The 15370-nt window shown below is 44.0% G+C and overlaps 2 protein-coding genes across 2 annotated transcripts in view; both read left to right on the top strand.

The window, feature by feature from the left end:
* The window catches only part of aamp (angio-associated, migratory cell protein), a 29654-nt gene extending 23137 nt beyond the window's left edge, over window positions 1–6517 (top strand). Inside the window, exons 8-11 of the mRNA XM_067458206.1 lie at window positions 493–587; window positions 2628–2718; window positions 2799–2953; window positions 5988–6517. Of these exons, the coding sequence (XP_067314307.1) occupies window positions 493–587; window positions 2628–2718; window positions 2799–2953; window positions 5988–6063 (417 nt within the window). The 3' untranslated portion in view covers window positions 6064–6517. The remainder of the gene's footprint in view (window positions 1–492; window positions 588–2627; window positions 2719–2798; window positions 2954–5987) is intronic.
* A 1705-nt stretch (window positions 6518–8222) lies between these two features.
* On the top strand, window positions 8223–13361 carry LOC137093395 (G-protein coupled bile acid receptor 1). The gene is made up of 2 exons (XM_067458205.1): window positions 8223–9106; window positions 11914–13361. Exon 2 carries the CDS (start codon window positions 11960–11962, stop codon window positions 12992–12994), a length of 1035 nt encoding a protein of 344 aa, XP_067314306.1. The 5' UTR covers window positions 8223–9106; window positions 11914–11959; the 3' UTR covers window positions 12995–13361.
* The last annotated feature ends 2009 nt before the right edge of the window (window positions 13362–15370 follow it).

Below are 15370 nucleotides of genomic sequence, written 5' to 3'. Positions count from 1 at the left end.
CAGGTTTCGGACGCAGCCGCGGTCCTATAAAGGCATTGAGTAGCTGTTTCAGGTGTGTTTGATGGGGTTTGTAGCTAAACTCTGCAGGACAGCGGCCCTCCAGGACCGAGTTTGAGGACCCCTGACATAAATGAACACACTAAATTATCAAATGGTAAAACAACTCCTAAACCATGTTGCATGAATATTTTCTCTATCCAAACATCAGCAAAAGAAAGAGTTATGTAAAGTATATGTATGGGTACACAGAGGTTGTAAAAGTGCATTTATTCAGCAAACTCATCAGGTTCACTAAGATTGTGCTACACTTTAAATGTCAATGCTTTGTTACCTTTTACCCAAACACGCTCAGATAATCAGAAGTTAAATGTGTTGGACATGTAGTTACTGATCCTGGTGTCCTTACATCTCCGTGTGGATTCCAGGCATTGGAAGTTGATGTGTTCCGATGTAGATTAGCACTTAGTTTGATTGGTTTATTTTCTTCTTTAGGTGTTATGTTCATTTTCCAGTGACGGCAGTGAAGCCAAAGCCCCGATACAGGATCAGGATCCCAACTCTGTAGAATCTGTGGGATTTTGTAATGTGTAAGTAAAGCCAATAATCTGTACTGGAGGTATGAGTGTGAGTGTGTGTGTGTGTGTGTGTGTGTGTGTGTCGTGTTTTCAGTCTGCTGGTCCCGAGCAGAAGATGGAGCGACTGGAGTCCGTCTGGACTCATCCGTTGTGCTGCGCTCATTCTGTTAGGCTGAGGAGAACTTCAGGCGCCAACATCAGCTGCTTCTACATGGATATCTTTTGTTTAAACTGGGAATAAATCGCTCCGGTTGATGAATCTGCACTCAGTGTTTATATGAACGCTGACAGTCATCGGGTTGATGTGCGCGTTTCCTGTGTACTAACCATCATCCTGCCATCGCTGCTCTAGTTTTAAGGACTGTTTAAGGGTTCTGATTAGGAGACGGTGAGCACTGCGTATATTATAACAAGCAGTAAAAATGCCCAAAACCAGGCGTCTAGTTTGAAATTCGGATTTGTCGGGTTGTTGTGGTTACATGATTATTAGGGTCCATGCTAACGCAGCCAGTGACGCGGTTTATAAAGTCAGAGCTTTATTATTATTGTGCTTTATACAGCACAGATGTTTCTGAGCAGCTTTAGTGACAAACAGGAATAATCAATGATACAAACGGTTCGGCTCTTAAAGGGATACTCCACCGCTTTTTCATATTAAACTGTTATTCCCTTAACGAAGAAAAGTTGATACATACCTCTCTCGTCTCAGTGCGTGCACTTAATTGCTCTGACGCGGGGTGACATTTTGATAGCATTTAGCTTAGCCCACTAAGCCCAGTTCATTCACTAGGACCAAACAGAGATCGAGTTAGAAGCGACTAAACACCTACATGTTTCCCCTATTTAAATAAAGTTACACGAATAGAAGCAAAGGTAGTCCAAGACACTCGATGGGTGTGTTGAAAAAGTTAAAAAGCCTTTATTTTTTCATGGCTTAAACATTTAAAAAATTGGTGACGGGTACACCTACGCGTTGACGCTTTACATGCCTTCGTCAGGGTGTATACACTACCCATGTACACCCTGACGAAGGCATGTAAAGCCGCAACGTGGAGGTGTACCCGTCACCAATTTTTTTAATGTTTAAGCCACATTAAGCTTTTTCAACACACCCATCAAGTGCCTTGGACTACCTTTGCTTCTGAACTTAAAGGGATACTTCACTGCCTTTTCATATTAAACTGTTATTCCCTTAACTTAAACGAGTTGACACACACCTCTCTCGTCTCAGTGCGTGCACTTAATCTCTCTGACGCGTGGTGACGATCTGATAGCATTTAGCTTAGCCCACTAAGCCCAGTTCATTCACTATGGAACCAAACAGAGATCAAGTTAGAAGTACCAAACACCTCCACGTTTCCCCTATTTAAATACAGTTACATGAATAGTTGAACGATCAAGTATGGTGACAAAATAAAACGTGGCGCGTTTCTAATCGGATTAAAAAGGAGAACTGTAATGTATAATGCTATCAGATCGTCACCGCGCGTCAGAGAGATTAAGAGCACTGAGACGAGAGAGCTGTGTGTCAACTCGTTTAAGTTAAGGGAATAACAGAGTTTAATATGAAAAAGCGGTGAAGTAACCCTTTAATTATCCCACACAACCATAAAGTAGAACTATAATGTATGGCGGAATAACACTTCTGGGAGTACTTCGACTCCCCCTCTCTTTTCCGTCAATAGGAGGAGAGGATTTTTCAGGCGTGACTTTTTACTGCGCCGAGTAAAAAGTGCACACACTGAGACGAGAGAGGTATGTATCAACTTGTCTTAGTTAAGGGAGTAACATAGTTTAATATGAAAAAGCAGTGGAGTATCCCTGTAAAGACTTTCATAGATCAGGCAGTTCTGTTGGAAAGATCATCAATTATTAAATGAGTTAATTTAATCTATAAAGCAGTTCTGCACAGAATGATGCCCAGCTCAGGTCAGGATGTCTCCTCTGGACACGAGTGGACATGTGGTTCTGATTCTGCTGCATCAAAAGATGGTGTGTATTAGTCTGTTCTGAATATATAGATGTGACTTGACTCATTCGTGTTTGTTCCAGGTTGCCTCTGGTTGCTGTTGCATATCTGGACGGCACGCTGGCCATTTATGATATGAGTTCACAGAGCCTCAGACATCGGTGCAAACACGAGGTACAGCTGAGAATCTAAATACGGCACAGGAACGTCTTGCCTTTATATAATGTGTGTGTGTTTGTGTGTGTGTGTGTCAGGTTGGGTTGGTCCACCTGCAGTGGGAGGAGGCGTCCGCTGTGGTCCACACCTGTAATCTGGCCGGTGTCGTCACTCTGTGGGACGCGAGATCCGGAGTCCTGATGTCAGAGTACCGCGGACACACTGCTGAGATCCTGGACTTCGTTGTGAACCGGTGAGTCCGATCAGGAGCTGAGGGGTTTGGGTTAGTGCTGAACCGGTGAGTCTGATCAGGAGCTGAGGGGTTTGGGCTGAACCGGTGAGTCCGATCAGGAGCTGAGGGGTTTGGGTTAGTGCTGAACCGATGAGTCCAATCAGGAGCTGAGGGGTTTGGGTTAGTGCTGAACCGGTGAGTCCGATCAGGAGCTGAGGGGTTTGGGTTAGGGCTGAACCGGTGAGTCTGATCAGGAGCTGAGGGGTTAGTGCTGAACCGGTGAGTCTGATCAGGAGCTGAGGGCTTTGGGCTGAACCGGTGAGTCCGATCAGGAGCTGAGGGGTTTGGGTTAGGGCTGAACCGGTGAGTCTGATCAGGAGCTGAGGGGTTTGGGTTAGGGCTGAACCGGTGAGTCTGATCAGGAGCTGAGGGGTTACTGCTGAACCGGTGAGTCTGATCAGGAGCTGAGGGCTTTGGGCTGAACCGGTGAGTCCGATCAGGAGCTGAGGGGTTTGGGTTAGTGCTGAACCGATGAGTCCAATCAGGAGCTGAGGGGTTTGGGTTAGTGCTGAACCGGTGAGTCCGATCAGGAGCTGAGGGGTTTGGGTTAGGGCTGAACCGGTGAGTCCGATCAGGAGCTGCGGGGTTTGGGTTAGGGCTGAACCGGTGAGTCCGATCAGGAGCTGAGGGGTGTGGGTTAGTGCTGAACCGGTGAGTCCGATCAGGAGCTGAGGGGTTTGGGCTGAACCGGTGAGTCCGATCAGGAGCTGAGGGGTTTGGGTTAGGGCTGAACCGGTGAGTCTGATCAGGAGCTGAGGGGTTTGGGTTAGTGCTGAACCGGTGAGTCCGATCAGGAGCTGAGGGGTTTGGGCTGAACCGGTGAGTCCGATCAGGAGCTGAGGGGTTAGTGCTGATTCGGTGAGTCCGATCAGGAGCTGAGGGGTTTGGGCTGAACCGGTGAGTCTGATCAGGAGCTGAGGGGTTTGGGCTGAACCGGTGAGTCTGATCAGGAGCTGAGGGGTTTGGGCTGAACCGGTGAGTCCGATCAGGAGCTGAGGGGTTTGGGTTAGTGCTGAACCGGTGAGTCCGATCAGGAGCTGAGGGGTTTGGGCTGAACTGGTGAGTCCGATCAGGAGCTGAGGGGTGTGGGTTAGTGCTGAACCGGTGAGTCCGATCAGGAGCTGAGGGGTTTGGGTTAGTGCTGAACCGGTGAGTCCGATCAGGAGCTGAGGGGTTTGGGTTAGTGCTGAACCGGTGAGTCCGATCAGGAGCTGAGGAGTTTGGGTTAGTGCTGAACCGGTGAGTCCGATCAGGAGCTGAGGGGTTTGGGTTAGTGCTGAACCGGTGAGTCTGATCAGGAGCTGAGGGGTTTGGGCTGAACCGGTGAGTCCGATCAGGAGCTGAGGGGTTTGGGTTAGGGCTGAACCGGTGAGTCTGATCAGGAGCTGAGGGGTTTGGGTTAGTGCTGAACCGGTGAGTCCGATCAGGAGCTGAGGGGTTTGGGCTGAACCGGTGAGTCCGATCAGGAGCTGAGGGGTTTGGGCTGAACTGGTGAGTCTGATCAGGAGCTGAGGGGTTTGGGTTAGTGCTGAACCGATGAGTCCAATCAGGAGCTGAGGGGTTTGGGTTAGTGCTGAACCGGTGAGTCCGATCAGGAGCTGAGGGGTGTGGGTTAGTGCTGAACCGGTGAGTCCGATCAGGAGCTGAGGGGTTTGGGTTAGTGCTGAACCGGTGAGTCCGATCAGGAGCTGAGGGGTTTGGGTTAGTGCTGAACCGGTGAGTCCAATCAGGAGCTGAGGGGTTTGGGTTAGGGCTGAACCGGTGAGTCCGATCAGGAGCTGAGGGGTGTGGGTTAGTGCTGAACCGGTGAGTCCGATCAGGAGCTGAGGGGTTTGGGCTGAACTGGTGAGTCTGATCAGGAGCTGAGGGGTTTGGGTTAGTGCTGAACCGGTGAGTCTGATCAGGAGCTGAGGGGTTTGGGTTAGTGCTAAACCGGTGAGTCCGATCAGGAGCTGCGGGGTGTGGGTTAGTGCTAAACCGGTGAGTCCGATCAGGAGCTGAGGGGTTTGGGTTAGGGCTGAACCGGTGAGTCCGATCAGGAGCTGAGGAGTTTGGGTTAGGGCTGAACCGGTGAGTCCGATCAGGAGCTGAGGGGTTTGGGTTAGGGCTGAACCGGTGAGTCCGATCAGGAGCTGAGGGGTGTGGGTTAGTGCTAAACCGGTGAGTCCGATCAGGAGCTGAGGGCTTTGGGCTGAACCGGTGAGTCCGATCAGGAGCTGAGGGGTTTGGGTTAGTGCTGAACCGATGAGTCCAATCAGGAGCTGAGGGGTTTGGGCTGAACCGGTGAGTCCGATCAGGAGCTGAGGGGTTTGGGTTAGTGCTGAACCGGTGAGTCAGATCAGGAGCTGAGCGGTTTGGGCTGAACCGGTGAGTCCGATCAGGAGCTGAGGGGTTAGTGCTGATTCGGTGAGTCCGATCAGGAGCTGAGGGGTTTGGGCTGAACCGGTGAGTCTGATCAGGAGCTGAGGGGTTTGGGCTGAACCGGTGAGTCTGATCAGGAGCTGAGGGGTTTGGGCTGAACCGGTGAGTCCGATCAGGAGCTGAGGGGTTTGGGTTAGTGCTGAACCGGTGAGTCCGATCAGGAGCTGAGGGGTTTGGGTTTCGGCTGAACCGGTGAGTCCGATCAGCAGCTGAGGGGTTTGGGTTAGTGCTGAACCGGTGATTCTGAACACAGTGATCAAATGCTTTTCTTTTGCTTTATTTAAAAAAATGCTTGCTGTTGGTTATTTATTGAGAGGAAAGCGCGCAGCACATATTTACATATTCTGCCGAAGGCCGCGCTCAGCTGTGTGACTGGTGACAGATGTTCAATAACAATAATCACTGCTCTCGTATTTAGAAATTACTTTTACCCCTAAACTTAGAACGAAAAATCGTAGAACGATCTTTGCCGTGAGTATATCGGGGCCTTAACTCTTTCATAGTTTGGTTTGTTGGGTCGTTTTTACAGCCAGTGTAAACAGAGTAAATCAGTGTAAATCTGTCGTGTCCACAGAGAGGCGTCCATTGCTGTCACTGCCGGAGGAGATCATAAAGCCAAAGTCTTCTGCCTGCAGCGGCCCGACCGGTAGAGCAACCACGCCTGGAGCTGCAGTCCCTTTCAGACACAACGTTATGGAGTTTTAACCGAGCTGTGCTATTCTGTCTTTTATGTCATTCTTTGTCATGAATGTTTGTTCTTGTTTTTTAATTGCGATATACACTATATGGCCAAAAACTTTACTCTTCTAGTCAATTCTGTAAGAACAAATATTAGTGCTATAGCAGAACATATATTTGTGGAGGATCTACTGTCAGTGACCCTGTGCTCAAAGCAAGTTTTTGACTGATCTGCCTTTGGATGAACTGGAGCATCGGCGGCGGAGACTCCATCACCTGTGTCTGATTCACTGATGCTATGGTCTTGGAGATTCTGGCAGGTTTTCCACAGTAAGAGTTAGGGTTAGACTGATCTGAACACCACTGAGACTCCATTACTGATGCTATGGTTTTGGAGATTTCTACAGCTCTTTCACAGTATACGACTTGAGCAGAAGATCCTCCACTCACTGCTGCATAATTAAAAACATCTCACTGTATGGTGTGGCCTTAGGGTTAGTCTTCACAGACATGACTGAAATAACCAAACCCATTATTTATAAGACGTTCACATTCATTTAAACATGTAGTGTTGTATGAAAATCGCTTTTGGCATAATTCACGGTATGGTAAAAATGCACATTTACTCATAGGCTCAGATTAAACCTGCTTTTATGTGTCTTTTTGATTGTCAAGGATCAGTTTTTTTGCAGTGATTTAACATGCCAAGAAATGCGATGTGTGAATAAACCCACAGGTGATGTTAACCCAGTGGTGAGGTTGTGTTTGCTGTGAATCTGCTCCATGGCTGTCCCCAAACCCAGACTGCTGCTCTTTGCTTTACACGTGTGTGAAGAACTTTTGATCATCTGATGGGTTGTGTTGTATAATGCCAAGTTTTACAGAGCTTTTACACTTAATTACAAATCATTATTTTAAATACATTTCCCCTTTAAAATAAACTTCTAAATGTCTGTAATAGACCACACAATTGAATTGTTGTGCTTCTAATTAAGTAAAAAGTTGCAAATGTTTTACAAAATACCAAGACAATCTCATAACTTTTTTATGTTTTGCTGAATTAGTGGCTAATTCATAGGGTCTGATTAAACCCCAGTGACGGGCAGGTTAGGGGTGGACCTTCATAATAAGATTCGTTTGAGAATCGAACATTTTTTTACAATTAAGATTGGATGAATTCATATGAAATTGCTACCTCAAAAAAATACTTGCGTTTGGGTTAAAAAAATATTGTCCCTCTATATAATAATAATGTTTAATTGATATGGTGCCTTTCCCAAGGCCAAGGTCAGGGACGCTTCACAGAAAGCGTAACATAACAAACAATTATAAAACATTACACTGTAGACAATTCATTTAAAAAATAATATTGATTTAATAAAAGCAACCAGGACTGCTGGGCTCCCAGAAATACCTCAGAAAATACACCAATCAGGCATAACATTATGACAGGTGAAGTGAGCAGCACTGATGATCTCTTCCTCATCTGTTAGTGGGTGGGGTATATTTGGCAGCAATCGAACATTTTGTCCTGAAAGTTGCATAAGAGTAAGCATAAGGATTTGAGCGAGTTTGACATGGACCAAATTGTGATAGCTTGACGAGCAGCTCTTGTGGGCTGTTCCCGGTCTGCAGTGGTCAGTATCTATCAAAAGTGCTCCAAGGAAGGACCAGTGGAGAACCGGCCACAGGGTCATGGGCGGCCAAGGCTCATTGATGCACGTGGGGAGCGAAGGCTGGCCCGTGGGGTCCGATCAAACAGACGAGCTACTGGAGCTCAAACTGCTCCAGAAGTTAATGCTGGTTCTGATAGAAAGGTGTCCAGTGGATAGCCAGGTGCATGTGTGTGGCTTACCTGGGGAACACATGGTCCCAGGATGCACTATGGGAGGAAGGTGACTCAGCAGAGGCAGTGTGATGATTTGGCCAATGTTCTGCTGGGAAACCTTGGGTCCTGCCACCCATGAGGATGTTACTTTGACACGCACCGCCTACCGAAGCATTGCTGAGACCATGTTCAGCCTTTCATGGAAACAGTATCAAGCATCTGTGGGATGTGCTGAACAAACAAGTCCAATCTATGGAGGACCCACCTTGCAACTTACAGGACTTAAAGGATCTGGTGATAACATCTTGATGCCAGATACCACAGCACACCTTCAGGGGTCCATGCCTCGACAGGTTTGGGGGACCAATACAATATTAGGAAGGTGGTCGTAATGTTATGCCTGTTTGATGTATGCAGTCTGTGTTTTGCTTGGTGACACTCAACGATTGAACTTTAGCTTCTTTGAGAATTATTATTGAATATATTTCTTCTCTAAAAAAGCAAAGGGGAAACGTACTAATAGATTTTTCACGTGAATTACTTGTAAGTATATGAATTGTAAGTACATGATCACATTTCCAATCATGCTGTACTACTGAATGTTAGGAAATCAGATATTGCTTAAATAGGCAAATTTAACCAGTTTCACTAATAAAGAAGACAAAGATAATAAGAACAATATAATCACGCACTGAATACCATTGAATCGGTCTTATTTAGTAGGCTATGATGTTCCTAATTTACATTAGTTCAGTTTTAAGAATGGAGTAATATATCAGTTTCAGGCATTTATGTGGTTGTGTGTTACACATCTCTGAAATCCCTCATGACTAATGGGTCTCACACTGCCTTTATGGGTCATGCATACACACACCAGCATGCAACGGGTGAAACGGATGCCATTGCAGGTTTGTGAGGGTGTTGCTCAGAGTTTTACGAGTGACGTTCCCGCTGGACTCGCTCTGTTCACTTTCTCTGCTTGACAAGGGACTTTGTTTCTCTCCAGCTGTCGAGGATCTCACTGTGAAGCGCTCTAATGAAAGATCAGACATGTAATGGACAGTGCTGTTGCCTTTTGCCTTCTGCTAACTTTCCTGCAATCTTTTCTTGCATTGTGTTAAACGACCTGACTTCACACTATGGGGATGAAGACCTTTCCTCTTCACTTCAAGCCAAGCTGACAAAAGGTACATTTTCTGTCTCACTTTTCGTTTGCTCTATGAATAACTTTCTAGGAAAGTTCTCTGCACTCATAAAGAAAGTGTTGAATTTATGGCCTGAAGTTCCATGTTCACAACTATTATAAACCTGGGACTTGGACTATTTACAAGCTAAAGGTATTTTAGCGGCTGCTTTTATTTGTAATGTTTAAGTAGGCATTCAATGTTTAACACATTTTTATAGTAGACTAAAACTATTTATATATACACACACACTCACCTAAAGGATTATTAGGAACACCTGTTCAATTTCTCATTAATGCAATTGTCTAATCAGCCAATCACATGGCAGTTCTTCAGTGCATTTAGGGGTGTGGTCCTGGTCAAGACAATCTCCTGAACTCCAAACTGAATGTCAGAATGGGAAAGAAAGGGGATTTAAGCCGTTTTGAGCGTGGCATGGTTGTTGGTGCCAGACGGGCCGGTCTGAGTATTTCACAATCTGCTCAGTTACTGGGATTTACACACACAACCATTTCTAGGGTTTACAAAGAATGGTGTGAAAAGGGAAGAACATCCAGTATGCAGATCGTAGGGTCAGAATTTGGCGTAAACAGAATGAGAACATGGATCCATCATGCCTTGTTCCCACTGTGCAGGCTGGTGGTGGTGGTGTAATGGTGTGGGGATGTTTTCTTGGCACACTTTAGGCCCCTTAGTGCCAATTGGGCATCGTTTAAATGCCACGGCCTACCTGAGCATTGTTTCTGACCATGTCCATCCCTTTATGACCACCATGTGCCCATCCTCTGATGGCTACTTCCAGCAGGATAATGCACCATGTCACAAAGCTCCAATCATTTCAGATTGTTTTCTTGAACATGCCAATGAGTTGACTGTACTAAAATGGCCGCCACAGTCCCCAGATCTCAACCCAATAGAGCATCTTTGGGATGTGGTGGGACGGGAGCTTCGTGCCCTGGATGTGCATCCCACAAATCTCCATCAACTGCAAGATGCTCTCCTATCAATATGGGCCAACATTTCTAAAGAATGCTTTCAGCAGCTTGTTGAGTCAATGCCACGGAGAATTAAGGCAGTTCTGAAGGAGAAAGGGTCAAACACAGTATTAGTGTGTGCTCCCAATAATCCTCTAGGTAAGTATGTGTGTGTGAGTGTGTGTGTGTGTGTATATATATATATATATATATATATATATATATATATATATATATATATATATATATATATATATATATATATATATATATATATATAACCTGAATGTGTATTTAAATTGTACTTGAAACATCTAATTTAATGTGGCACGTAATGCAAAGATGTAAAATATGTAAAGTAGTTAAAAGGAAATTGGAACTGTGACCCCAATCAGATGATCTGCTATGATTAGCACTATTTTGATATTAAGCAGTACAACAAGAACAGAGCCCAGCTGTCACAATCTGAGTTAGTGTCCCATGACACCATGAATGAAGAGTTCCCTTGTTTATGAAAGATATTTGAGGATCAGTAGCCACTTTTCCACTGTCAGGCCAGTGTGAGCCAGGGCTAATGGCATGCTGGGCGGGGCCAATAGCATTGAGACCAAAATTGAGATTGAGATTTCTTACAGCTCTTACAGGTTGTTGGCCTTGTTTGTCTCGTTGCTTCTATTGCTCTACCCTTTTTTGTAAGTCGCTTTGGATAAAAGCGTCTGCTAAATGATTAAATGTAAATGTAATGTAAATTGCAAGCTGTGTTTCCACTGTCGAGACCCTAAAACCTCCATAGAACATCGTCACACAATCCCACCATTTCACCAGCACGGGGAAGATAACTGTATAACAGACTGAATGCTGAATCAAATTGTATTTATCTTTATTTCACTTTAAAATAGAACACACACTTATTCAGTCACACCTGCTTCCATTTATTTGTTATCACAGCAATGCACAAACCAGACCCAAAGGCTTAGACATTTAGAAAAATACTATTAAATATATTTTACGGCATGTTTCTTTAGAAAAAAAATTAGCATTTCAGTCAATTTTCCAGAAAATAATTTCCTCTGAGGAGGTTTGAGCGATTACTTTACTATTATTCCTTCGGTCAGATAAACAGATTGATCTCACGGACAGAAATCAGGAGTTATGAGTTAACCGAAGTAAACGTATTTATCGTTATACGCAGATGCAGATGTCCGGTAACAACAAAAACATGGACAGATTCAACATGAAATCAAGTAAATGCCCAATTATAATCATATTTGCTTGTTCTTAAGAAAGTGCGTTTTGAGCTGGGAAAATGTCTTTTAAGCTGAGGTTAGGGTCAGCATGAACCACACCTCAGTCCATGACCACTCCTCTACTTTGGACCAGGGTATTTGTGGGCCAAAAAACTCTGGCCATTGGCCCTGATGTAGTCCCAAAATAACAGTATTCTAATTCTAATATGATTTCTGACCTGTAAGTTTGACAGAATAATAATCATACACTGTTTGTTAATATGCCAAAGGAGAACTGGCACCCGACTGTTATTTAACGAAATAAAATTAATTAATGAGGTCTTATTTAATTCTATAAACTATAATACTGATCTGCCAACATTGTCTCTTTATGATAAATTAAAATAAGCTGATAACATCACTGTTTACTCCAGAACGACTGTACAGCCAAATCTAATTCTGCTGCAGTATTGTCCTGTTTAACACTGAAGCTGCTCTGACACAATCGCCGCTGGAGAAGAGCGATATAAATAAAGATGACTGATTGATTGATATATTCCTCTCCTCTTATTAATTGTTTGATTGATGTATTCCTCTCCTCTTCACGCAGATTTAACTAGTCTTCTAATGGAGGTTTGGTGTGGAAAGCTGTGGTGATGGCTATGGCGATGCAGAACAGCTCTGAGAGCGATGTGGAGGCTCAGCTAATCTACGCTCTCACCCTGCCCATCTCCTGCACCATCATCCTGATTAACCTTCTCATAATCCTGGCCATCATCTGCAGCCCTCGGCTCCATCACTCACAGAACTTCTTCTTCCTGAGCCTGCTGGTGGCCGATCTGTGCACCGGCGTGGCTCTTCCTTTCATTCCCTGGATGGGCCTGAACCGGCCTCTCAGCTTCCCTTCCTGTCTGCTGGTGCACGTTTTTCCTAACTTTCTGTTCCTGGCGTTCCTCTTTAACCTAGTTCTGGTGCACTATGAGCGCTATCGGAGTATCGTGAGCCCGCTCCGGCGCAGACAGCTGTGGCTGCATCTGCGATTCGCGCTCCCTCTGCTGGCCGTGTGGACGCTGCCGCTGCTGTTCGCTCTGATGCCTGCCTTTGGCTGGAACAACAGGGCTGTTCATGACCGGAGCGGCTGTTGTCCAGAAACCAATAGCACAGCTCATTCTAACTGCATGGCGTTGCCTGGAGAGCACTGCTGTACATACCGCAGTGTCTTTCCTAATGCGTTCATCTATCTGGAAGTGTATGGGCTGCTGGCGCCCGCCATCCTCTCCATTGCTGTGATGACGTGCCGTGTGCTGTGGATCACACGAGCTCAGCTGAGGGACATCCAGCGTCTGCAGCGCGCCGTAGCTACCAGAGAATACCGGCGGAGAATGGACATGCGTTACGCCTGCTGTGTGGCCGCGGTTTCTCTCACCTTCTTGGCCTGCTGGCTGCCCTACATTGTTTGCACTCATGTAGGCATGGAGTTTTTGCTCCGCCGGGCAGGGCCGAGCGATCGCACTGCCCACATCGTGCTGTCCTGTGTGGGCGTCGGGGGCATTGCTGTCGTGCCGCTGCTTCTGGGACTGGCCAACAGGGAGTACACCGATCCGGTCAAAAAACTGCTCCACAAACTGTGGCAACGCTGCGGAAAGACAAGAGTGCAAATGGACACCAGCCTTCAAATCTGTCACAGTTGAGATGATTGACTTTCAAGTGAAGTTTATATTTATAATATTCAGCTTAAGATAAACTGTGATTTTTGGTTTCATTCTCAAACTTAAATGGTTTGGACAATATAAACAAAGGACAAAATCCCCTGATGCTTCTGAACAAAGGATGAAACAAAGCAAGCAATAATGTTCATGAACGGATCGAACCTGCTTTATTGAGGCTCTCAGCAGTTCGGACCTGTGCAGTTGGTTAGGAGGTCATTTCAATAAAATATGCATTTATTTTTCGCTCATAGACAGATGCCCTAACCATTCTATGGTAGATTTTCCTGATGCCTTGCAGAATTCAATGCCTCTGCGTAACGACGCATCCTTCAGACTGTGTAGAAGGACAATGTTCTGGTGTTGGAATGTAATATTTAGTTTTCTCCCAAAATATTTCCCAAAATTAACTTTCTCATCCAATTGTAGAACATTTTCCCATTTGTCCAGCTTTGGATCAAGTTATTTTAAAAGGTGTTCTTGTTGAAACTGTAAAAGGACTAGAACAACAAAAAGTACTTGAGTAATAAAATAATTACATGAACACGATTGTAGTCAATGCAAAGACTGGAAAAATGCAAACGACTAATTTATTCAGATCTGATAAAACCTCAGATCAAGCAGTGATGAATTACATCAGTTTCAAACATGTTTACGAGGAACATCTAATCCTGTCAATCACAGCTCAAGTGGCTGTAATAAATGTTATGGACAAAAGTCACTTTTACTGTGAAGACTGAATAAAGAACACATTTCATCAGCTTGGAGTTATAAGGTTCTATCTGACATTTGTCAAAATTGGGTTATTCACATGTTCTTATTCTGACAACGTATATATATTATGTGTAAAAGTACGTTTTTGTCATTACATTTATTCAATTAAGAGTTAAAAAAATAATCCATAGCTGAATGTAAGCCGAAACGCCACTTTTCCTAAAAAAGCGACTTAAGTAAATGAACAGGAGTGAATGCGGTGGCTTACCTACCTCTGGCTATGCCTGTTTACAGCTGTTTCTCTTAAATATGTTGATGTATTTTTTATAACAGACAGGAAGTGTGACGTAACGGGTACATAAATGTGTCTGTTCAAAGTACATATTTATGCTCCTATCTGTCCTCAGTTTTATATCTGACTTGTCCATTTAATCATAAAACCTGTTTTCAGGAGCGCACATTAAGCCCGGAGTGCTGCATGAACTAGCCGTGAGACATTTAGTTTGTGGAAAAACTTTGGATTTATGAATGATAGAGGGAACTGTTGTACTTACAGCACAATATAAGTGAATCTATTCTATCCTACATTCATTCATAAATAATATCCCACTCTCTGATGTAGTGTATTATACTGGATATGAAGACACACTCATACCTTCTTCCCATGCTGACATTCTTATGGCATACAAAATACTTCCATACTTAGAAGTAATAATTTTCTGAAATTAAGAAGAATGACATTCTTTGTCCTTGGATTGTGGTTTTTATGCCTGAAAGGATGAGGGATGCTTTAGATTTTAGAAATATGGACAAAAGATAATACATTTAAATTAGTATGACAGTGACGGAAAACAGCAGTGTAGTAATGCCAGATAAACTGAGGACCAGGGATTTTCAGAGGCTAATACTTTGATTCCATTTTGTGCAAAAAAGAGTGTTTTTTTTTGCCTGCTGAAACTAATATGGTAATATATTGCTCCTTTTACATTAAATTTGAGTCGTCAATCATTTTAATAACATGAGATACGGTTAGGCTGAAGTATAAAGCTACTGGTTTGTACCACAATACCACTGTTTCTTAGCTGGAGCTGAATGTGGTGGCTCTTCTGTAAAGTCATTACAGTTTATCATTAAATATATTAGTATTATTAGTCTGATTTATTTCGTATTTCGTCTTTCAGGTGTTACTGTAGTTTGGTTTTGCCCACAAGCCTTTATTATTGCAGAAAAATTAAGAACATCCTTCAAGTTTATGAGTAAATATGATCCTCATTCCATTGACCTGTTTGTTATATTTTGCTTTGTGTAATAAAACCTCGAACACATTTACACGTGTAAACCACATTAAAAAAGCCCTTCGCAGATTAGTTTGTTCTACATAAGAGGGGTTAGAAACAGACCTTAGGTTTGATTGGATCTTTTCAGTATAAAATAAAATTAATTTTAGCACATTCATTATTGTACTTGTAAATAGAAATTAAATAGTTTGCAATAATGCAATAATTTTCATAAACCAGGGGGAAGCTTTGTTTATCCGCTAAATCTTACATCTCACACATGATCTAGTGCTTTAGCCTTTCTGAAAACACGTCACTGACCTGAAGCTGTACGGATGCATACACAACAAAAGCTTTTACTAATTTTTAA

The sequence above is a fragment of the Pseudorasbora parva genome, chromosome 12 (genome assembly GCF_024679245.1).
Source record: "Pseudorasbora parva isolate DD20220531a chromosome 12, ASM2467924v1, whole genome shotgun sequence".
NCBI lineage: Eukaryota > Metazoa > Chordata > Actinopteri > Cypriniformes > Gobionidae > Pseudorasbora > Pseudorasbora parva.
This window is presented reverse-complemented; position numbering and strand designations above follow the sequence as displayed.

What these genes read in the sequence shown, in the direction of transcription:
- LOC137093395 (XM_067458205.1), top strand. Translation starts at nt 11,960, where the DNA reads ATGGCTATGGCGATGCAGAACAGCTCTGAGAGCGATGTGGAGGCTCAG.